This window comes from Cyprinus carpio, chromosome B23 (assembly GCF_018340385.1).
Source record: "Cyprinus carpio isolate SPL01 chromosome B23, ASM1834038v1, whole genome shotgun sequence".
Taxonomy (NCBI): Eukaryota; Metazoa; Chordata; class Actinopteri; order Cypriniformes; family Cyprinidae; genus Cyprinus; species Cyprinus carpio.
In genome coordinates, this window is record NC_056619.1 from 26168048 (window position 1) to 26193047 (window position 25000).

The 25000-nt window shown below is 34.1% G+C and overlaps 1 protein-coding gene across 2 annotated transcripts in view; it reads right to left on the minus strand.

Moving 5' to 3' along the window:
- Positions 1 to 10943: 10943 nt before the first annotated feature.
- The window catches only part of LOC109085368 (calcitonin gene-related peptide type 1 receptor-like), a 24648-nt gene continuing 10591 nt past the window's right edge, over positions 10944 to 25000 (minus strand). For both annotated transcript variants that reach the window (XM_042750645.1, XM_042750646.1), the window contains 10 exons: positions 24253 to 24360; positions 22244 to 22356; positions 22019 to 22110; positions 20620 to 20749; positions 18008 to 18167; positions 16955 to 17015; positions 16803 to 16866; positions 15068 to 15286; positions 14502 to 14543; positions 10944 to 12095 (listed from right to left, as the gene is read on the minus strand). In XM_042750645.1, the coding sequence (XP_042606579.1) occupies positions 11865 to 12095; positions 14502 to 14543; positions 15068 to 15286; positions 16803 to 16866; positions 16955 to 17015; positions 18008 to 18167; positions 20620 to 20749; positions 22019 to 22110; positions 22244 to 22356; positions 24253 to 24360 (1220 nt within the window). In that variant the 3' untranslated portion in view covers positions 10944 to 11864. The remainder of the gene's footprint in view (positions 12096 to 14501; positions 14544 to 15067; positions 15287 to 16802; positions 16867 to 16954; positions 17016 to 18007; positions 18168 to 20619; positions 20750 to 22018; positions 22111 to 22243; positions 22357 to 24252; positions 24361 to 25000) is intronic.

Below are 25000 nucleotides of genomic sequence, written 5' to 3' on the forward strand. Positions count from 1 at the left end.
CCAGAGGGGACGATTATCAGTCAATAACAACCTAAATAAGACATGACCTCAGAAGAGACACCAGTCAGATGAACTATTATGTGCTACATTTAAGTAATTTTTCCACGGATAAAAATAAAATAAAACAACACAGGATTAGAGTTTCTCAGTTATGATGCTAGCAACAGCAGGGTCATAGGTTCGATCCTTGAACGCAGCATGAGTTATTTTGGGTAAATCTGTCTGCCAGATGCATCAGTGTAAATAAAGGTAAATGTTTTCACTTTTCGGTGAAGTAAACACTTTTAACACTTTCCTTTTTTACTAAAATCCATTTTTGTTATTTAGCAGAAAAGGTCACATAAATCTAAAAAAAAAAAAATAATACAGTTAAAGTTTTAGAATAAAAACTAAACACTGCTAATATTGTTAGGTCCGTAATGTTTGGTTTATTTATTTATTTTTATAATTGTTTTAAGTCACTTTGGAAAAATGCATATGCTAAACAAAAAAAATGCAACAGATTTAAATATTTTTATTATTGTTATTATTATTCAACATTTTTAAATGTCAACATCTGATAACAATGCTGATAGAAAATCAGGAGTTATAGCTAACACTCTCACAACATTAACATTAACATTATTCAATAATTATGTAAATGTTCTTAAAGTAATGTTTACGGAACGCTCTTATAAATTAGAATATTTGATACATGTTCCCATAACGTTGAGAGAAAACATTCTTAGATTGTTTTCATTGTTGAATTGTCCTTATGGTAATTTCATCTGACAAACGTTCTTAGAATGCTGAAAATAGACGTTCAGTTATTGTTATGTTTGATGAAAAAATTAGTAGAACGTTGTAAGAAATGTTTTAGTAAATTTTACGTAACATTTTAATCACAACAAGAAAACTGGGCATTTTAACGTTCTTAGAATATTAAAAATAAACTTTCAAATAACGTTATATTTTGGGTGAAAATAAAGTTAGAGGAATGCTGTAAGAAATGTTTTAGTAACATTTAAACAATGTTATAATCACAAGAAGAACACTGGACACTTCAGCATTTTAAACAATAATAACACAATGTTTCTATAGTCTACATTTGTCACCTGGGTTTAAGACAAACACATTTCAATAGGTCAGTAGTATGGTTTTTTTCTCCAGCTATCAGTGAACATTCTCAGAACGTTCAAACGCTCAAGGTTCCATCAAAGTTATGAACAAACGTGTTTCCAGTAACATTAAGAATGTTTATTGTTTGGCCTTTAGTCACATTCTCGGATTACTATACATTGCTCAATGGAACGTTTTTTTTTTCCTGAAACGCTTTAGTTAAACGTTTGTAAACATTAAAACGTTCTACTTGTTTCAGAACGTTTCAAGCGCTGGAAAACGTTCAAATGAAATGTTCACACAACCAAGAAAAAGTATTTTAACATATTTTGTTAGCTAGACAGTTGTTCTGAAAAGACAACAAACGTGCAGCTCTAGACATGTTTTGGCCTGCTTGTTTTGCACCTGCGTTACTCACGAGGTCAGGGGTTTGCAGATTATTCCCAGACTGAGCTGAATGAACCCTGATTTCATCCGCAGTTCCTCCAGGACTGATCAAGTCCTGCCAGACTCGTGCTGTGGTGGTTTCGCGGATATTCTGGTTTTTACCTCCATCTACTGGAGAGTTCAGTAATTCGATCAGTAATTCAAGAACTTCCAGCTCTGCGTCACAGATGTCATGAATAAATCAAGACAGGGCTGAGAAAACATCTTGACAGAACACACAAGCCTAAAAACACACGAACACAGACCGCAAATGCACTGACGATTCCACTGCTGTAAAACTGTCTGAATCTGAGTAGAAATAAAGCAGAGAACAGCAGCATCTGGTCTCCAACAACACGTGTTTGCATTTCTGTTAGCCCAGTAAAGTCTATTCTGTTCTATCAATTTCTATTCTATTCTATTCTATTCTATTCTATTCTATTCTATTCTATTCTTCTAACTAATAGGGAACGTTCTCAGAACTTTGGCTAACGTTCTGGCTAGGATCTCCAATACATTCTTCGAGTTACTTAAATAGAACGTTCCTTTAAAAGTTATCGGAGAAACGTTCACAAAAACATTCTGAAACATTAGTTGGACATATGTCTAACTTTTATAGAACTATGGTTCAAAGAACATTCAAAAATAACGTTCGCTAAATAAAACGTTGCTTAAGGTTCAAACGTTCACCTTGAGAAAAAAAAACAAAAAACACGTTTTTTAAACATTTATAACGCTCGGGAAAAACGTAAACAATGTTTTCAGAAGTTAGCGGGACGTTAGCAAAGCGTTAGCATATTTTTGTTATCTTGCTGCTGTCCATTAATTAAACATCTCCTCAGTGTTCACACTGTTTAAACATGTCTTTTCACCTCAGATGAAGGAGATGTTTGAGCAGATGAATTATTGAGTTTATGAATAATATAATGAAGAATAAAATATGCTCTGCTGAAGGTGATGAAGCTCTTGAGCTTTACACTTAAATGAGCTTACCTTAAGTTTGACAGCTGAGTTCAGAAAACATTTAATTGTAGCATACTTTGTTTGAAAATGAAATACTACATCGCAGTTCTCCTAATGGAAAACTTGTATTCACTTAGCAAGTTTGTAGGCTACCACGTTTTTATATACCATGGTAAGCTATTATCATCATTCGGTATCATATCAAAGTGTCGTGATATTGCTATTTTAACCATTACTGTATCATAACCCCGCAGTTTTACATTTTTATTATATATAGCTAACTTATTTTGTCTTCTGGAAAACATGTTACTATCTTCTGTAGCCTCTGAAGGGCAGTACTAAATGAAAAAAATATGATATTTAGGCAAAATAAGAAAAATGGCAGCACATCTCCATTCTGTTCAAAAGTTTTCACGCCCCGGCACTTAATGCATGGTTTTTCCTTCTGCAGCATCAGTGAGTGTTTGAACCTTCTGTAATAGTTGTATACGAGTCCCTCAGTTGTCCTCAGTGTGAAAAGATGGATCTTAAAATCATACAGTCATTGATGGAAAGGGTTCAAATACACAGAAATGCTGGAAAGCCAAAGAATTTGTGTGAGCTGAAGGATTTTTCTGAAGAACAGCAGGCAGTTTAACTCTTCAGGACAAACAAGGGACTCGTGAACAGCTATCACTAAACACAGCTGTGGATCATTCAGCTAACAACACAGTATTAAGAGTCAAGGGGATGAAAACTTTTGATATAGTAATAATAATAGCTGAACATGGCGAAACAGCTGCTGTAATGTGTCTTTATCTTTATGTGATTTAATCATGTGTAAATGTGTTTAAAAACGTCTATTTGAGCGTAAATGTTTGTAGGTCGGTTGTTTACATTTTCTAAAGGAGTTATTCACGCGTCGGTCCCATGGTGTAATGGCTACCCTTATGAAAATTAACCATGGTTTTACTACAGTAAAATTGCAGTTACCATGTTTTTTTAGAGGGGGGGTATTGATTACCATTTGTATAACCACAGTTATACAATGGTTTAACTATGGTTAGTAGCAAAACCAATTTGTGGTTAGGAGAAAATCTTAAATATAATATAATATTTATATAAATATAAAATATTATAAACCTTTATTTGGATATGGCAACATAATATGGCACTCTACAATGTTTCTATGAATAAATCTCTGACAGAGGCTATCAGCCAATCACTGTGTGCAGTTAATGAGCATGCTGACATCATCCATAGCAATTAGGTCAGCCCCGCCCCCTTACTCTGAGCTTAAGACTTCTCTCTATTCCTTAATACAAGTTCGTCTCAGCAGCTTTGAGAATAGGTTTTAAGAAAAAACTCTTTACTGCTATTTAGGAGAACTCTAAAATCTGTTGAATACGAGGAAGGCGCATCTTGAGAGTGACTCATTCTGCATTCATATGAACAATGCATTTGTACATGACTCAGTATCCTGAAACGCTTTTCAAATAAATAAATTAAAACTTCACGGACGTTTGCATCTATTTATGTTATGAGGATAGCTTCCTCAGGAACCGGAGAGAGAATGGTGCAGAGGCTGAGGGTTAACAGGGTAAAATACAGCTAATAAAACCTAAAAAAATAACCTTTAGCAAACTGTATGTATAGGTTCTCTTTAGGTTATAACAAAACAGAAACGTTAGTAATGTTTTGGAAAGGTTTGTTTATGTTTATAAAACCTAAAAATAACCTTTAGAGAACATTCTGTAGGCTATAAATTGTCTTTAGGTTATCACCACAAACTGTTCTGGAAGGTTTTTAGTTACGTAATTGTAATATAAGTAAGACACTGAAGTGAGCTGCTGTTTTTGTCACTCTTCTGAGGAAGATTCATTCACTGGTTTTGTGAATGACATTTTGGTCAGATTTATTTAATGTTCATCCAGTTTCACTGTTTTCTTTGTTTGACTACTTAAAAGAGAATATAGGAAAATATAACTTTATTGATTTGTGTTTCCTGCTAGCTAAATTAGTCTTTAAACCCCTCGTCTTTATACAAAGTTGATCTTGACAAGTATATGGAAACTATCCAAAGCTCTGTTAATCTAAAAACTGCATCTATATGTTCATCCTCAAGGTGTAGATTTATTACTTTTTTTGTTAACCTGGCAACATATCCCTTATGAAAATCAAGTATGGTTTTACTAAGAATAAAAACACTATAGTTAAACCATGGTAAAAACAAAATAACCAAGGTTTTGCTACACTAAACATAGTTTAAACATGGTATTTGTATAGTAAAACTGTGGTTATACCAAAAAGGTATCTTAAGGGATTTGTATCTGTGTACACTTTCTTTTTTTCTTTCTTTTTACTTAGTTTTTACAACTGAAAAAATATTCACAATACACGCTCAGAAGTCTCAATCTGAATCAAAATCTTTTGATCCGCGGATCGCAAATCTTTTGATTCAGATCGAGACTTCTGAGCGTGTATTGTGAATATTTTTTCTGATTTCTTTTCTTTCTTTCTTAAACAGTACAAAAACTTGAAACCATGAGGCAGTGCAGTTCTTAAATCTGAATCAAATGATTCGTGAAACGCACTCCGAAGTTTTGATCTGAATCAAATGATTCGCGAAACGCACTCCGAAGTTTTGATCTGAATCAAATGATTCGCGAAACGGACTCCAAAGAGCCGATCTGAATCAAATGATTCGCGAATCGCACTCTTTAGGTATGTCCGATCTGAATCAAATGATTCACACTCCGAAGCGCCGATCTGAATCAAATGATTCGCGAAACGCATTCCGAAGCTCCGATCTGAATCAAATGATTCGCGAAACGCACTTCGAAGTTTTGATCTGAATCAAATGATTCGCGAAACGCACTCCGAAGCTCCGATCTGAATCAAATGATTCGCGAAACGCACTCCGAAGCTCCGATCTGAATCAAATGATTCGCGAAACGCACTCCGAAGCTCCGATCTGAATCAAATGATTCGCGAAACGCACTCCGAAGTGCCGATCTGAATCAAATGATTCGCGAAACGGACTCCAAAGAGCCGATCTGAATCAAATGATTCGCGAATCGCACTCCGAAGTTTTGATCTGAATCAAATGATTCGCGAAACGCAGCTCTGATCTGAATCAAATGATTCGCGAAACGCACTCCGAAGCTCTGATCTGAATCAAATGATTCGCGAAACACACTCCGGAGCTCCGATCTGAATCAAATGATTCGCGAAACGCACTCCGAAGCTCCGATCTGAATCAAATGATTCGCGAAACGCACTCCGAAGCTCCGATATGAATCAAATGATTCGCGAAACGCACTCCGAAGCTCCGATATGAATCAAATGATTCGCGAAACGCACTCCGAAGTTTTGATCTGAATCAAATGATTCGCGAAACGCACTCCGGAGATACGCATCTGTGTTATGTGTTTAGTGATTCGCGATACGAACTCCTATGTTATTATATTGATTAGATGATTGGAGTACGAAGCTCTGATATGAATCAAATGATTCGCGAAACGCACTGATTCACGAAACGCACTCCGATGTTTTGATCTGAATCAAATGATTCGCGAAACGCACTCCGAAGCTCTGATCTGAATCAAATGATTCGCGAAACGCACTCCGAAGCTCTGATCTGAATCAAATGATTCGCGAAACGCACTCCGAAGTAGGGTTGCCACCCGTCCCTTAAAATTACGGAATCGTCCCGTATTTAAAGGTAAAATGATGCGTCCCGTATCAAATCAATACGGGACACGATTTGTCCCGTATTTTACAAATGGCAACATATAGTTGAATAAACAAAAAAGTATATTGCACTGTTTATAATACTAATAGCAATTATAATGAAATCAATTTAATACGAGGTATTAGAGAAGCTCATTTGCGCGATTCCATTTTGGCATCTTTGTTTTCACAGAGACGGAGTCTCCAGAACGCGCGCCGTAAAAGCCCTTTCATGCGCTAAACCAGCGCGGTTTAAAACATCTAGAGCTCACATCCGCCCTTTGAACACAAGACTCTCCAGACGTAGGGATGAATAGGAAAGTTATCAGTGTGTCTATCCTGTAACTAATGGTGAACGTGCAGTTTGCAGAGAAGCATTTCAGTTGTTCACGTTGGACTGTCTGACTTAAAGGGATAGTTCACCCAAAAATGAAAATTTTGTCATCGTTAACACACCCACAAGTTGTTTCAAACCTTAATAATTTCTTTCTTCTGTTGAACATAAAAGAAGATACTTTGAAGAATGTGGGTAACCAAAGAGTTTCTGGTCCCCAAGGAATTTATTATATTTGTATTTATTTTTGATTTTTTCTTGAAGTTACTGAGGACCAGAAGCTGTTTGGTTACCCACATTCTTCAAAGTGTCTTCTTTTGTGTTCAACAAAAGAAAGAACTTTAAGCAGGTTTAGAACAGCCTGGGTAAATTATGATTTATATAATTTTTATTTTTGGGTGAACCATACATTTAAAGTGACAGACACATGTGCTTCAAGGTATAGGCCTATTGTTTTATTAAAATTGGGATAGTCTGTTAATATAATATTCCATTCATTATCAGAGCATGGTAGACATGACCCTAACTCCGAAGTTTTGATCTGAATCAAATGATTCGCGAAACGCACTCCGAAGCTCTGATCTGAATCAAATGATTCGCGAAACACACTCCGAAGCTCTGATATGAATCAAATGATTCACGAAACACACTCCGAAGTTTTGATCTGAATCAAATGATTCGCAATCTGCGCTCCAAAGTCCGATCTAATTCAAACAATTCACGATAAGTAGGGTAGAGTGGGGGAAAACGTGGCGTTTTCCCCCACTCTACCCTACTTTGAAGTCCCAGTATGAATCCAATGATTCGCGATATGCGACCTGATTGAAGCGAATCGAAACAGAATCACCTTGCGACGCAATAACTGTAAAAAACTATTGTTTACAAATGAAATATCTATATTTCCATTTCCACATGAAACATCCAATACTACGAACATATTCAAGTGAGGTAACAGTTTACTGCTAATGCTAACTAGTAAAACACTCCATTAATATGACGAGCTGCAGCTCAAAATACATGTGAGATGGAAACATTGTGCATTATGATCGAGTTTGGAGCTTTATTCACTATTTTTAAAATAGTTTGAGCTCCAGTTCAGTTGTTGACAGTTCATTGGGAAATCAGTTGAAAGCTTCCAGTCTCTGAGAACATTGAAATGAATGTGGAATTTATTTATCAGTATATATTATAATAAATATTCGTGAAATTATTGTTGTATCTGATTGTTGGAGTGATAGTCAATGTAAAGGGCAAATGGGAGAAGCAGCCAGATGAACAACAATTCTTCAAGCAGTACAGTAACGAAAGTTCAAATGCAAGTACTTTTATTGAGTTTCACTAGATTCATTTCACAAATAGTGATATTCCAATATTAACACGTCAAAGTGGAATGTTGTCTCTTCGCATTTTCCCACAAAAAGTAAATCATAAAAACATTGAAACATAAAAACTCCCCTGGAAGGACTCATGAAGCAGATACAGTGCTTAGCTATACTACAGCTTATTACATCATCATATCTTTATACAGTACATATGAAAAGTCCCGGTATATTCCTTTTTCTGCTCACTCTTGCGTAAACCTCCCGAGAGCACATGCGCACTACCTAGTGCACTACCCTAGCAATACCCAGGGCAGGACTTACAGTTGAGGACAAAAGTTTACATCCCCCTTTCAGAATCTGCAAAATGTTAATTTGACCAAAATAAGAGGGGTCATACAAAATGCATGTTATTGATTATTTAGTACTGACCCGAATAAGATATTTCACATAAAAGATGTATAGTTCACAAGAGAATATAATAGTTGAACTTATAAAATGACCCCGTTCAAAAGTTTTCATCCCCTTGACTCTTAACACTGTGTTGTTAGCTGAATGATCCACAGCTGTGTTTAGTGATAGCTGTTCACGAGTCCCTTGTTTGTCCTGAAGAGTTAAACTGCCTGCTGTTCTTCAGAAAAATCCTTCAGCTCACACAAATTCTTTGGCTTTCCAGCATTTCTGTGTATTTGAACCCTTTCCATCAATGACTGTATGATTTTAAGATCCATCTTTTCACACTAAGGACAACTGAGGGACTCGTATACAACTATTACAGAAGGTTCAAATGCTCACTAATGCTGAGGAAGGAAAAACCATGCATTAAGTGCCAGGGCGTGAAAACTTTTGAACAGAATGGAGATGTGTTGCCATTTTTCTTGTTTTGCCTAAATATCATGTTTTTTTTCATTTAGTACTGCCCTTCAGAGGCTACAGAAGATAGTAACATGTTTTCTAGAAGACAAAATAAGTTAAATTTACCCTGATCTTCAAATTCAATAAGTTTTTTTTCGCTCTTAATGCATGGGTTCTCTTCTCTTGTCTACTGTATGTAAACATCTTTTGTTTGAAATATCTTATTCATGTCATTATTAAATAAACAATAACATGCATTTTGTATGATCTCTCTTATTTTGGTAAAATAATAAACACTTGCAGATTCTGAAAGGGGGATGTAAACTTTTGACCTCAACTGTAGTAATTTGGGGGCCCCAAGCAAATTTCAGGTATATGGGTCCCCAACACAATAACTATGTGCTCTTTTAACCCTAACCCGTATTTTCTCGCTCTTATAGTTCTCTCTTGTTTTTCCTGTCTTATAGTTTATAGTTTATTTACCCCTTTACAACAGGCTATATATTGAATTGTTGACTATGTGCTCTTTCAAATGTCATAAAATTATCCCATGCAACTCATTCCATATTCCAAGTGTTCTGAGAGCATAGGCTACAGAAACAAATCGAAAATGTAATCTAATATTAAGCGAAAATCTCCATTGCGTTCGTGCATTTGTATGAGTGCGCAGCAGAGATGGCGCCCCTAGGAAAAGCACACAAGCAAGTCATTTTGAAACATCAAGACGAATAAAATCATGATACGAAACACAATACTTTCTTCTCTGATGTTAGTATATCCGTTCTGAGACAGTCATGATTTTAGCCTAGAAAGTGTGCAAAGAGCTCCCTCTATAATCACTAAAAGCTGTCAATGACTCTTTGCGATCTCACGATGTTCCGTTATTCAGTGGAGCTCTCTACACTGCACTTGAAAAAAACTCTGCATTTTGAATGGCGAGTAAACATTTGATGCTCTACAGAACTCAAATACATACTGGAGCATTTGCCAAATATGTTTCACCAGTATCAGATGGGGCCCATGATTCCCCGGGGCCCTAAGCGGCTGCTTATCTTGCTTATTGGTTAAGTATGCCGGAAGACGGACAAGGAAAATATCCGTTTGTTGGTTTGTTTCTCCATATGAACACAATCCTTCCATTTATACTGAAATATAAATACGTGAACAGTTTAGACTGAATAAATGGTGCTAACAGCAACTTTACAGTCAGACCGATGTGTTTAAATGTACAGATTGGCTACAAAGTGTTTAAAAGTACAAATAAAACACTAATACATGTATTAATCCATAACGAAAACAATTAAGTCTTTAACTAGTCATGTGGTACACAGAAATACATCCCAGCTAACAGGGAACGTTCTCAGAACTTTAGCTAACTTTCTAGTTTTCTCAAAGTTATGAACTAACATTCTTCTAGCTATCTGGTCTTAAATAACATTCTGAAATGTTAGGACAAAAGACATTATTTATACATTGTTTATGGAATGTTTTTTCTTAAACATTTCAGAGGGACGTTTCTTTTACATTTTTTAAAGCTAACAGGGAACATTATCACAACGTTTTTTAAAAGTTATAAAAAAAAGGACAAAACGTTCTTAAAGTAAAGTTTAGCAGACATTTTCTATAACTTCATTTCGTAAACTTTCTCATAATGTTACGAGAAAACATTCTTAGAACAACCTTCTCGGAATGTTCTTCAAATGTTATTTCCATTTTATTGTAACTTTTAAATAACATTCCAATCTTGACATTTTAACATTCTTAGAATATAAAAAATAATAAACTTTCAAATAACTATATAGTTCAGGTGAAAATACAGTTAGCAATGTTGTAAGAAATGTTTTTGTAGTTTTTAAATAACGTTAATCACATCAAGAAAAATTTTTGGACATTTTAACATTCATAGAATATTAAAAATACATGTTTAAATAACATATTTAGGGGGGAAATAAAGTTATTAGAAAGTTGTAAGAAATAGTTTTGTAACCTTTAAATAGTGTTAGAATCATGACCAGAAAACTGGACTTTAAATCTTTCAGGAAGATTTCATTTCAATGTTGTGTTCAAAGTTTTTTTTTAGAAACTTGGGTTTAAACTACTTGTGTCAGAATGTTAAGAGAATATTCAAAAGTAACATTCCCATAACATTTGCAAAAAATGTTTCATTCACAACTTCCAGGAAAAAAAACTTCCGGGTTTTTTTTTAATTTTTTTTTTTTTTTTATTTTTAATCTGGACGTTTGGAGAACATTCAGAAATAACGTTTTTGAAACTTAAAGCTGCAGTCCGTAATTTTATTTTTTATTTTTGGTTAAAAATGACAGTACATAAGTACATAACCAGCCAGTGTTTAAACTATCTCTGTACCTTAGCCCCATTCACAACGGTTAGCTAATGTTTTCAAATTCAATTTGCGGAAAATTTGAGCATGCCGCTGTGTCATTACATTAAATGTGCATCTGATTACAGATAGCCTGGGATTACACAAGATTTGTATTTCAAAGAGAACCGGTTCTAAGGAAGAATAATTAGCTTTTGGGGTTAAAAGAATTTCTTAATATGAAATTCGAATTGTATGCAATTAGAGATTAGACTGTACAGAAATTGAAATCTACATGGAACGCTAATACACTTAGTCATGCAATGCTGATGTTAACATGAACAATTTGAGAACAAAGTATAGCAATAATAATAATTTGCATGGTTTGAAGTGATATGAGCATTAGATTTAATCACCACTGTAGTGCAATTTATTTTGATCCTGGTTGGTCAGAACAAAAGTGGCAGACTTGTTACTTACTTCAGATGACAATATACAGTGAAAATGCTTATTTGGTTCATATATTCCAAGACATAGACTAGAATCTGTGATTCACAAAGTACTATAAAAATCCACACCGATGACTGACTGCCACACATTCACCTCAAATCATTAGATTCCTCCGCGCTGGAGCCGTGCCGGAGCACAACCCATGTAAAGAAGATAATTGCGTAAATAACTGCAATTGCAGGTTTCAAACAGAGATGGCGACAAAGAGGCAAAACGTACAGACTGCAGCTTTAATATGAATGTTAGCAAACCGTTCTTAGAACATGTGTGTTAGCTGGGAGTGCTGTGTAGTGTTGGTGATATTGTGTGTGCATGATGAGACAGACGCTCATATTTCCGTGCACTCGAGCACGTCGCAGCTATTGGGCCCGTGGCTGGAGCAGACGCTGCCGTTTCTCTGGCCGTTGGCGGGGCCGGGCTCGAGGCCGATGGTGACGCGGCTGGTCTCGGTGATGGATGAGTTTGTGTGGTAGTAACAGTGAGAGTCATTGGTCACCAGACGCCGGCACTTCCACTGACCGCGATACTGCGCAAACTTACGCCGCAGCGCCGACTGCACCTGCGGGAACACGCATCAGCATTTCAGATCAGTTTGTTTTTATTTAATTTTCCAAAGGCAATTTGTTTTTTATATATATTTATGTATATATACATATGACCCTGGAGCACAAAAGCAGTCTTAAGTCTCTGGGGTATATTTGTAGCAATAGCCAAAAATACACTGTATGGGTTAAAATTAAAGATTTTTCTTTGATGCCAAAAATCATTAGGATATTAAGTAAAGATCATGTTCCATGAAGATATTTTGTAAATTTCCTACCGTGAATATATCAAAACTTAATTTTTGATTAGTAATATGCATTGCTAAGAACTTCATTTGAACAACTTTAAAGATGATTTTCTCAATATTTAGATTTTTTTGCACCCTCAGATTTGAGATTTTATTGTCAAATAGTTGTATCTCAGACAAATACTGTCCTCCTAACAAACCACACATCAATGGAGAGATTATTTATTCAGTTTTCAGATGATGCATAAATCTCAGTTGAAAAATTGACCCTTATGACTGGTTTTGTGCTCCAGGATCACTCACACACACACACACACACACACACACACACACACACACACACACACACACACACACACACACACACACACACACACACACACACACACACACACACACACACACACACACACACACAGACACACACACACACACCACACACACACACACACACACACACACACACACACACACACACACACACACACACACACACACACACACACACACACAGGATGTATAAGGAATACACACACACACACACACACACACACACACACACACACACACACACACACACACACACACACACACACACACACACACACACACACACACACACACACACACACACACACACACACACACACACACACACACACACACAGACACAGACTCACATTCACTCACACACACACTCACACACACAAACACACATGCACACACACACACACACACACACACACACACACACACACACACACACACACACACACACACACACACACACATACACACACACACACACACACACACACACACACACACACACACACACACACACACACACACACACACACACACACACACACACGCACACACACACAATTACAGTGGTGGCCAAAATTACACTAGTATTTCCAGGAGCTAAAAATTGTTTTAAGTCAGTTATTTCTATCTTTTGCTGTAGTGTGTCAGAAGGAAATATCATTTTACATTTCCAAACATTCATTTTGCCATTAATTGCAATAATGCAGTGAGATTTGTGTTAACTTCACACAGAGATGTGATCTGATCATCATCAGTGTGTCTGGAGTGACATGAAGAAACAGAACAAACTGAGACAGACTCAATCCAGAAGAACTGAGTCTCCGAGACGTTTCAAGAGACCTACCTGCAAAGCAAATAGATTTTCTTTATCAATTAACTTCTATTAACAAATGAAACCAACATTTTAGTGAGCACCCTTAGCATTTAAAGCTTTTGCCCTCGGTGCAGGTAGGTTTCTTGAAGCGTCTTGGAGACGTTGCCACAGTTCTTCTGTCTAGATGTACACCTGATCAGCAAAACTGCATTAATTTAATTTGATTTTATTTGTTTAAAACAACTGAAATATTATTTGAAATACATGTTTAAAATAAATGATTTCAAATCTATTCTAAAATATTTATCCTATAACTATTTTAAATAGTTTTGTTTTTATGGATATTTTAATATATTTATTCTAAAACATAACAAGGATATTGGATGATTTTAGCAATTAAAATTAATGTATAGCACAAATAGCATTTTTAGTCCATTTCTCATATTTCCTTAATGTCTTATACCTGTGACGGTGTTAATCATGGCATCACGTGGATGGAATATGCATGGAAATTATTAATATTATTATACTGCATTATTACAATTAATGGCTATATGAATGTTTGGAAATGTAAACTGATATTTCCAACTGACACACTACAGCAAAAGATAGAAATAACTGACTTAAAACCAGTTTTGCTGCTGAAGATACTAATGTTCTAATAATTTTGGCCACCACTGTAATTATATATTTATATACACAAACAGTATGCAACAAGAAATGTTTCATATAGTAATATTAGACATTACTGTCACATGAAATTATGCATCCAATTGTTATTTCAGAAATAAAAACAGGGAGGAGATTATTATTATTTTGCAATTTAATCGAATTTTGTGTCAAAAAGTCTAACAATTTTTTATAGTATGATTAAATAATTACAAGAAAACATGTTCAGAATCAATGTTAATATTACTTGGAAGAGATAAACATACTGCACTACAATCCTCAAGCGTTTATACTCATCTAAAGTGCTTTAATAAAGATTAACGAGGTATTAATTATTAAATAATGATATAATTAAGTCATACCTCTCCATTGCAGAAGCAGAAGATTACAGCCACCAGGAGACCCTGCAGAAACACACACTCTCAGTAAAACACGCTGGGAGACCAGCTTATTATTGCTAACTCACTCAAATCAGAACCATTAGAAAGATTTCTGGAATTTGAAGTGAAATGAACTTTAACCGAATATGAAAGACCATTAAATTGAAAAGTGCCATTGAATAATAAAAAAAAAATAAAAAAACTGAAACTTTTCAAAGGTTCTTTAAAGAAGCATCTCTTTCTTACCTTTATATAATCTGAAGAACCTTCTTTCACTACAGAGAAGCTTTTGTGAAACATAAAGTTTCTTCAGATGTTAAAGCTTCTTTACAGAATCATTTAGACAAAAAGCTTGTTCTGTGGCATCGTGAAGCAGCTTTATTTTTAAGAGTGTACTCAGTAGTACTCAGTCGTGCTCCTAATGAGACGACGGAGGGTGACCTTGGGCGTTTGTTTAATTAGCTACAGAAACAAAACACCTTATTTGCTGATTTTACACATCTGTAATGCTTTTTTGACCGACTGCACTGATTCTCCAAGTTCATCACCTGGAAATGGGCGAAGATGTTCATGAAGAACTCGTAGACGGCCCGAGAGACGCGTCCGCTGGGCTCCAGCGGCACCAGGATGAACTGAGCGCCCAGCAGAGGAACCAGGATGATGGTGGCACGCACCGCCTTCATGTAGACGTTACTCTCGATGCAGTGAGTGACCCGCAGTTTGGTGATCAACACCCGCACGATGTTCAGCAGGAAGAACAGGTTCACCTGTCGGTGAAGAGAGAGGTCGGTGTCGGGGAAATGCATCACTTTTTCAAATACACTAGTTTTTGAATGGTAAGATTTTTCATGTTTTTAAAATTACAAAGAAGTCTTTTATTCTTTTAGTGTTTGGTTTTTTTTTTTGTAAAGTACAGGGGAGTAGGTAAAATTGTGAAATATTTTTACTATTTTAAAAAGCTGTGTTCTATGTGAATATGTGTTAAAGTGTAATTTATTTCTTTGATGCGCAGCTGTATTTTCAGCATCATTACTCCAGTCTTCAGTGTCACATGATCTTCAGAAATCATTATAATATGATGATTTGCTGCTCGAGAAACATTTCTGATTATTATTATCATCATCAATATTTAAAACAGTTGAGTAAAAATATTTTTCAGGATTTTTGATGAATAGAATTGATCCAAAGATCAGCACTGATCTGAAATAAAAAGCTTTTATAGGGGATTATAGAAATTATTACTTTTATTTAGCAAGGATGCATTAAAATGATGATCTAATTGATGATAAAGACATTTTTAATGTTACAAAAGATTTCTATTTCAGATAAATGCTGTTCTTCTGAACTTTCTATTTGTCAAAGAAACCAGAAAAAACGACTCTGTTTGATGCAGTTTTCAACATAATAATAATAATAATAATAATAATAATAATAATAATAATAATACATATTTCTTGAGCAGTAAATCATCATATTAGAATGATTTCTGAAGATCATGTGACACTGAAGACTGGAGTAATGATGCTGAAAATACAGCTGCGCATCACAGAAATAAATTACAGTTTAACAGAGATTGACAGAGAAAACAGCTGATTTAAATAGTAAAAATATTTCACAATTTTGCAGTTTCTGCTGTATTTTGGATCAAATAAATGCAGCCTTAGTGAGCAGAAGAGACTTCTTTAAAAAACATGAAAAATCTTACTGTTCAAAAACTTTGGACTGGTAGTGTAACTAGAAAAGTACTGCATTACTTTCAAAGTTACTTTTTAAAATAAGTAATGTCAGTTACTTTGTTTCTCTTGTGTTGCCATGTTGAGAGAATACTGTAATTCTGTGAATATGTGTATATGTCCAGATTGGGTAAGAAAAGCAGCAGAGAAAAGGTACTCCTCTCAAAAAAAGTACAAGGAAAGATAATTGTAGATGCATAATTACTATTTGGAGCACTGGGATCGCTAGACGAGGGCTTAATGAACTCTTAATGAACTCAAGTGTAGCTCAAAATTAGCTACATAAATGTACATTTCCTTCAGCCTGGGGCTAATTCATTTCACTTTTGGTGTGAAAGGGCTTTTACAACTGCTGAAAATAAAACTGTTTGTATCAAAATCAAACAAGCAAGCCCAGCCCAGATGAGAAAAATGAATGCAAAAGTAAAGTAACCCATTACTTTCCACAAAAAGTAACTCAGTTAAGTTACTTTTTATGGAGTAATGCAACATTGTAATTTTAAAAGTAACTTTCCCCAGCACTGAAGATGATGATGATGATGAAGCTCACCAGCAGAGCGACTTGTATGGGGCTGTGTGTGATGTACAGCAGGTTTATATTCATGACCCAACACCTGGAGGAAACGTCAAATATTAGGCATTTCAGGATTAAAAAGTGAGCATTTACATCTTTAGAGTGAAATCCAGAAATGTGATGTTTACCTGTCATCGTGGAGGAGCAGACGGGCTACAGCATACAGGACTGCAGGGATCACTGGGAAACCTGCAAAAACAGACTCAGATATATTTGCACTGCAGTGAAAAAACGAAAATCATTGGGTGATGTGTTTCATTTCTTGAACATTAGATTATGAAGTCAACAGAAGATTATATTACATTATAAGATATATGCACTGCCATTCAAAACTGTGGGGTTAATATGTTTTTAATATGTTTTTTAATCTCTTCTGCTCATTAAGGCTGCATTTATTTGATCAAAAATATAGGAAAAAACAGTAATATTGTGAAATATTATTCTAATGTAAATCAGCTGTTTTCTGTGTGAATCTCTGTTAAACTGTAATTTATTTCTGTGATGTGCAGCTGTATTTTCAGCATCATTACTCCAGTCTTCAGTGTCACATGATCTTCAGAAATCATTCTAATATGATGATTTGCTGCTCAAGAAACATTTCTGATTATTATCAATGCTGAAAAGAATTGTGCTGCACAATATTTTTGTGGAAACCGTGATGCATTTTATTTTTCAGGATTCACAGATGAATATAAAGTTCAAAAGAACAGCATTTATTTGAAATAGAAATCTTTTGTAACATTATAAATGTCTTTACTGACACTTTTGATCATTTTAATGCATCCTTGATGAATAAAAGTTTAAGAATAAAACTGTACTGGCCCCAACTTTTGAACAGATTTTATTCAATTATTTACTGTTAATAGCTGAAATGTATATATATATAAATTTGCTATATAAATTGGTATATTCAACCTCAATAAATCAACTTCCTAAACCCCAGAAATACATAAATGTGATGCATAAAACACACCACAACATAAAATACGAGTTAATAAATTTTTTTAACTAACATAAATAAATCGATAAGCAACTATCTAAAACATCTGCAGTAGTTTTAGTCACAGAAATCTGAGTTTGGCGTTCTGAGTAAACGAGAACAGTTTCTGAGAATGAAGTCATGAGAAGCTCAGAGATGAACTGATGTTGCTTCATAAAGACACGGATGCGGCGGCACAAACCCCAGCCGAGGACGTAATACCAGCCCAGATGCTGCTCTCCCACGAACACGGCCACGATGATGAGCGTGTGCAGATAGATCCCCTCACACAGCATCCAGAAATAGTTGGAGCAGGACGTGTACTGCATGATACTAGCCAGCAGCTTACAGCCGATCTGAGACTGAACACCAACACCATCAACAACAACTGATGTCCTCCACTTCACAATATACATACATACAAAGCTGTCCAAACCTACCTGGAGGTACGTGAAAAATTAATTGCCCCCTCCTGTTAAATCATGGAAGACCTGTGATGCACCACAGTATTTTAGAAAGCGTTAAAGTTCATTTCAGTAGCCACACTGATTACTGCCAGACCTCTTGAATCAAGAAATCACCTAAACAGACGCTATCTGACGAAATGAAGCGTGCTTAAAGAGCAACACACCATGCCGTGATCTAAAGAGATTCGAGAACAGATGAGAAACACAGTAGTTGACATGTATCAGTCTGGAAAGGGTTATAAAGCCATTTCTAAAGCTTTGGGACTCCAGCGAACCACGGTCAGAGACATTATCCACAAATGGAGAAAACTTAGAACAGTGGTGAACCTTCCCAGGAGTGACCAGTCTACCAAAATTACTCCAAGAGTGCAAAGACGACTCGTTCAGGACGTCATAAAAGAACCCAGAACAACATCTTAAGAACTGCAGGCCTCACTCGTCTCAGTTAAGGTCAGTGTTTATGATTCAACAATAAGAAAGAGACTAGTAGTCAACCGATATATCAGCCGATATTCGGCATTTTTCAAATATCGGCATAAGTTTTTCAGCTTGGCCGATGTGTTCAAGGTGGGACTTTTATTTTGACGGCACATACGCATTTATATCATTTAAACAAATCTTTGAATGACTAATGAACAATATCGGTAGACCACTAAAAGAGGGCAAAAACGGCATCCATGGGAGAGTTCCAAAGGCCATTGCTGGCCAAGAAGAACACAAAGGCTCTTCTCACATTTGCTAAAAGATATCTTGATTATCCCCAAGACTATTCTGTGGACTGATGAGACAACTTTTTGGAAGGTGAGAACTTGTAAAAAGATCATCATAACAACAGTCAGACATGGTGGAGGTAGTGTGATGGTCAGGACCTGGACGACTCGCCATAATTGATAGAAGCATGAATCCTGCGCTCTATCAGAAAATCCTGAAGGAGAACGTCCGGCCGTCAGTTTGTGACCTCAAGCTCAAGCGCACTTGGGTTCTGCAGCAGGACAGTGATCCCAAACACACCAGCAAGTCCACCTCTGAATGGCTCAAGAAAAACTAAATTAAGGTTTTGGAGCGGCCAAGTTAAAATCTGGACTTGAGATGCTGTGGCATGACCTTAAACAGTCCATTCACACTCGAAAACCCTTCAATGTGGCTGAATTAAACAATTCTGTAGAGAAGAGTGGGCCAGAATTCCTCCACAGCGATGTGAAAGACTCATTGTCAGTCATCACAAACTCTTGATTGCAGTTGTTGCTGGAGAGTGTGGCACAAGCAGTTATTAGGTTTAGGGGGCAATTACTTTTTCACGTAGGGCCAGGCAGGTTTGGACAGCTTTTTTCCCTTAATAAATTAAATCATTATTTCAAAACTGCATTTTGTATTTACTCTGGTTATCTTTGTGTAATATTAAAATTAGTTTGATGATCTGAATCATTCAAGTGCGACAAATATGCAAATAATTTAATTTAAAAAAAACAAGAAGGAAGCAAAAACTTTTCCACACCATTGAATATAGATACAATAAGTAATTATTATATTATCATATATCATAAAATCATATATAAGTCATTTATACTGTTTACTAGACAGCTGAATCAAATTAATGCTTCCCAAATCAGAATGAGATTTATTGCCAAGCATCTTTACACACAAAATATTATATTATGTAGGAAACACATAGGAATATGTGTTTTAGTATATTTTAATACATTATTACAAGTTTTTGTTGCTTTGTGAATATGTCCATTTAGTTTTATTAGTTTTAGTTTACGTAGTTTGAGTTATTTTGGTACTTTGTTAAACTAAACAAAAATGAGAATCGCAAAAATAAAACTGAAGTAAAATAGTTTTTTTTTTTTGCATTTAATTTTATTTCAAATAACAAACATATTTTTATGTTTTTAGTTAATATTTAAAAATATATATGATTTTTTTAACAAAACATTTTGTTTCAGTAAATTAAGTTTTGTTTTTGTCAATATGTCTAAACAGATTTTGTTCATTTTTATTTATTAGTTTTACTTTACTTAGATTTACTTATTTCAGTTTTAGTTATTTCAGTTATTCAAGTTAAACTAAAAAAATTAGAATGTATGAAATAAAACTGAAGTAAAATTATTTTGAATTTTTTTAACTTTTAACATTTATGTCATTTCAATTATTGTAAATTATTTTTTAATCGTTTTAGTTTTATATATATATATATATGTATATATTTTTTTTTTAACAAAGCAGGTTTTATTTAAATAACATATATATGTTTGTAATGCTTTTTCCTCTCTGTACAGTAACTAGTAGAGTAAGTTACAGTAAGTGTTTATGAGAGACAGCTCATATACAGTATACATGCACCTACCGAATCCATCCTGGTCTCGGGTCTCTGGTCTCTAGTGACGAAGTAGAACCAGGCGATGGTGGCGAACGAGTTCAGGATGAAGGAGGTGAACATGTTTTTATGAAGCGTGATTCGCTGGCAGCTCAAACACCTGCACAGACAGCAGCCATTCACTTACACTGCCAGCCAAAACCCTCTCGAACAGAGATTTTAATGCTTTTAAAGAATTCTCTTCTGCTCCATGTACAATGTTACAAAAGCTTTTTTATCTGAGTTAATGCTGAATCAGAAATGCAGATAAATGCAAAGAATCCTGAAAAAAAAAATTGTTCAACTGTTTTAAATATTGATAATAACAATAATAATAATAAAATGTTTTATTTTTAAAGAAATCAGCTTTATTTTTATTATTTCACAAATTCAGTTTTACTTTTCCACTTTAATGGTTAAAGTGAATGTTAGTAAACAAAAAAAGCACGTTTAATTAGTTGGATACAATTTATTAGCAATTTATTGAAAAGTTAATAAAAATGCATTTTAGGGCTCTAGAAACACATTTTTTTTTTTTTTTTTTTTACAAATTCTGTTTTTGTTTTTTGTTTTTTTAATAGTTAAATTAAGAGTTAATAATAATAATAAAAAAGACTGACTAATTGGCTGAAATTGTTAATTTTAAACTCATTTAATAGCAATTTAATAAAAAGGTTAACAAAAAAAAATTGAGCAGCAAGTGAGTATATTAGAATGATTTCTGAAGATCATGTGACACTGAAGACTGGAGTAATGATGCTGAAAATACAGCTGCACATCACAGAAATAAATTACATTTTAAATGATATTCAAATAGAAAGCACTTATTTTAAATAATAAAAATATTTGACATTTTTACTGCTTTTGCTGTATTTTGGATCAAATAAATGCTGGCTCGGTGAGCAAAAAATGAATTATTGCTTTGATGCTTTGAGTGTTATTAACCAAATAGCATGAAACAATTTAACAAAACAAATTATAAGTGAAATAAATAAATTAAAAAAAAGTCATTCTAAGGGCCCTAGAAATAATTTTTATTTATTTTTAAATTCCATTTTAAGGGTTAAATTAAGTGCCATTAATCAAAAAGCATGAAAAAAATTAACACCGCCAATAACAAGTTTATTTTAGGTAATTAAATTAAATAAACAAACAAATAAATAAACAAATGAATTAATGAATGACTGAATGAATGTACGAATGAATAAATGAGTGTGATTTTAGGGCCCTAGAAATCAGCAGAAAAGTCTTCTTTAAAAACGTACTGTTCAAAAGGTTTTGACTGGTAGTGTACATCATATAAAGCTCCACTACTGTCTCTGTCTCAAGACATGTGTTCTGCTCTACTGATCACAGACTGACAGAAACATCACCAGTCTTCATGACGTACTTGAAGTGTGAGAAGATGCAGATGGAGATGAACAGCGATATGATGGACAGACCGTGTCCCACCATCACCAGATAGTAATTCACTAACATGAGCTGCAGGAGAAAGCACACACACACACACACACACACACACACACACACACACACACACACACACACACACACACACGTCATGGCAGGCAGGGTTATGAAGTATTGCTTTGATGTGTTAAAGTGAAGCTCTGACCTCGAGTTTCTGTTTAGTGTACGCTGAGCACTGCGTGTAGTTGGACCACATACGGTTGCTCTCCGGATGATGAAACCACTGACCGTCCGAGTCACACACTTTGGTCACTTTCTCTGATGGAGTGCGATGAGAAACATCACACATTTCATTCGGAAACATTGTTTGCCAATTAGCTTTTAAATTAGCTTTTTTTTTTTCATTTAGATGGATTCTTTTTTATTATTATTTTAATTCTCTTTTAATAGTTAAATTATGTGTTATTAACCAAATAGCATGAAACAATTTGACAAAACAAATTATAAGTGAAATAAATAAATATAAGTGAAATAAATAAATTAAAAAAAATAGAAATAATTTTTATTTATTTTTAAATTCCATTTTAATGGTTAAATTAAGTGCTATTAATCAAAAAGCATGAAAAAAGGAAAAACAAGAAATAACAAGTTTAATTTAAGTAATTAAATTAAATAAACAAACAAATAAATAAATAAACAAATGATTGATTGAATGAGTGTCATTTTTAGGGCCCTAGAAATCAGTTTTATTTTTTTTCTCCAAATGTAATTAGAATTTTTCCACTTTAATGGTTAAATTAAGTGTTGGTAAACAAAAAAAAGCATGTTTCATTAGTTAGAATCATGAAACTAATACAATTTATTAACAATTTATTGCAAAGTTAACAAAAATTAAATTTTAGGGCTCAAGAATATTTTTTTTTTTTCAAAATTCTGTTTTTTTTCCTCCTTTCATTTTAATTGCTATTTTTAAAATTCCATTTTAATGGTAAAATTAAGTGCTATTAATCAAAAGGCATGTTTAATTAACTGAAATAAAAAAACTAAACCAGTTTAATTTGAGTAATTAAAAAAAAATTAAACAAACAAACAAATAAATAAACTAATGAATAATTCATGAATGAATGAATGAGTGTCATTTAAAGGGCCCTATAATTTTTTTTTCACCAAATTCCATTTTAATTTTTCCATTTTATTATTTCACAAATTCAGTTTTACTTTTCCACTTTAATGGTTAAATTTAATGTTATTAAACAAAAAAAGCATGTTTCATCATGAAACTAATACAATTTATTAACAATTTATTGACAATTTTATTTATTAACAAAAAATACATTTAAGAGCTCTAGAAATAATTTTTTTTTTAATTGTGTTTTAATGGTTAAAGTAAGAGTTAGTAATCAAAAAATCATGACTAATTGGTTGAAAATGTTAATTTTAAACTAATTTAATAGCAATTTAATAAAAAGTTTAAAAAAAATTTTTTTGAAATCTGTTTTATTCCATTTTTATTTTTCTGGATTATGATTTATTTCAATTTTGATCATCAAAAAGCATTTAATTAATAAAAATTTAATAATTTTGCTAATTTAATTTATTAAAAGAGTTTTATACAATAATAGGGCACTATAAAATCCTTTTTATTGTATTTAAAATTCTATTTCTATTCTATTTCTAATTCTATTATTTCTGTACATTTTTTTTTTCAATTTAACAACAATTTATTAAAAGTTTAACAAAAATAAAATTATTTTCCCCCCAAATTCCATTTAATTTTTTCTGGATTAATAATCAAAAAGCATGTCTAATCAGCTGAATTAATAAAACTTTAACAATGTAATAAATTGTTGAGAATTTTACAATAATAGGGCCCTATGAATTTGTAATCAAATGAAGGCATAAGATTAACAGTTTTATTAATCTTTTAAAATGTAATCACATTAAAAGTTAACAATTCAATCTTTTTTTTTGTAATAAAAAAAAAAAAAAAAAGCGCAGCACAACAGAGGTTTACTCTTAAAATTAAAACATGAAATAATTTTTTTTTTAATCAAATGAAGCTGTAATTTTGTCAAATTATGTAACAACTGTAATATATATAGAATTTCAGAATTTTATATTTAGAATCCAACTTGTCAATAGTTTAAATACTTAAATTAAATGAATAAATACATCATACATCATCACTGTGATTGACAGGAGTCATCAGCTCACCGGTTGGATCAAAGTCCTGGAAGTAGGCGGGGCAGTGCTGGAGGGCGGTTCCGGGGGCGGAGTCTCCCCAACAGAGCCAACCATCCCAGGTGCGGTTACAGTACGGGCCTGCAGGGGGCGACACACACACACACACACACCATAGTGAAGTTTATGAACACGTTACAGTTGGTTGTGTTAATGTAAATCATTCTCCTCAAATGCTACTGAAGTTAGAAAATTGCATACTAATGTCGTATGTAACTTTAGAGGCATTTCCTATCAGAGGGAAAGCTATGATAATGTATTGTAATAATGAATAATGTATAAAAATATTCACTGAAAAAAGAGTGTACATTAAGTACATTAACTCCAGAATAAACACTGGTTTAAGGAGCAGAAAGACTGGAGACTAAAGCGAGTTTCCTTGAAACTCTCCAGTGTACAATCATAGGAAACAAACTCTGACGCTACAAATCACTTCCTGTCTTTAGAAGAGAAAACAGCCACGCTGCAGTGGATTCTGGGAGTTTTATCTCCACACCGGCAACAGCCATAAAGAGTCGATTAGATTAGAGTTACATAATTACACACTAATTATTACTGTACGCTCATTAAACCGTAATCAGCTTCCTCCATAAAAGACTGAACGATCATGATGTGAATCCATTATCATTCCCAGCGGAGACGAACACATAGAAACACAGGAAACCATTCAGCGACAGCTAGATGTCAACATTAATGGAAGAAGTCTTTAATGATGAAGCTG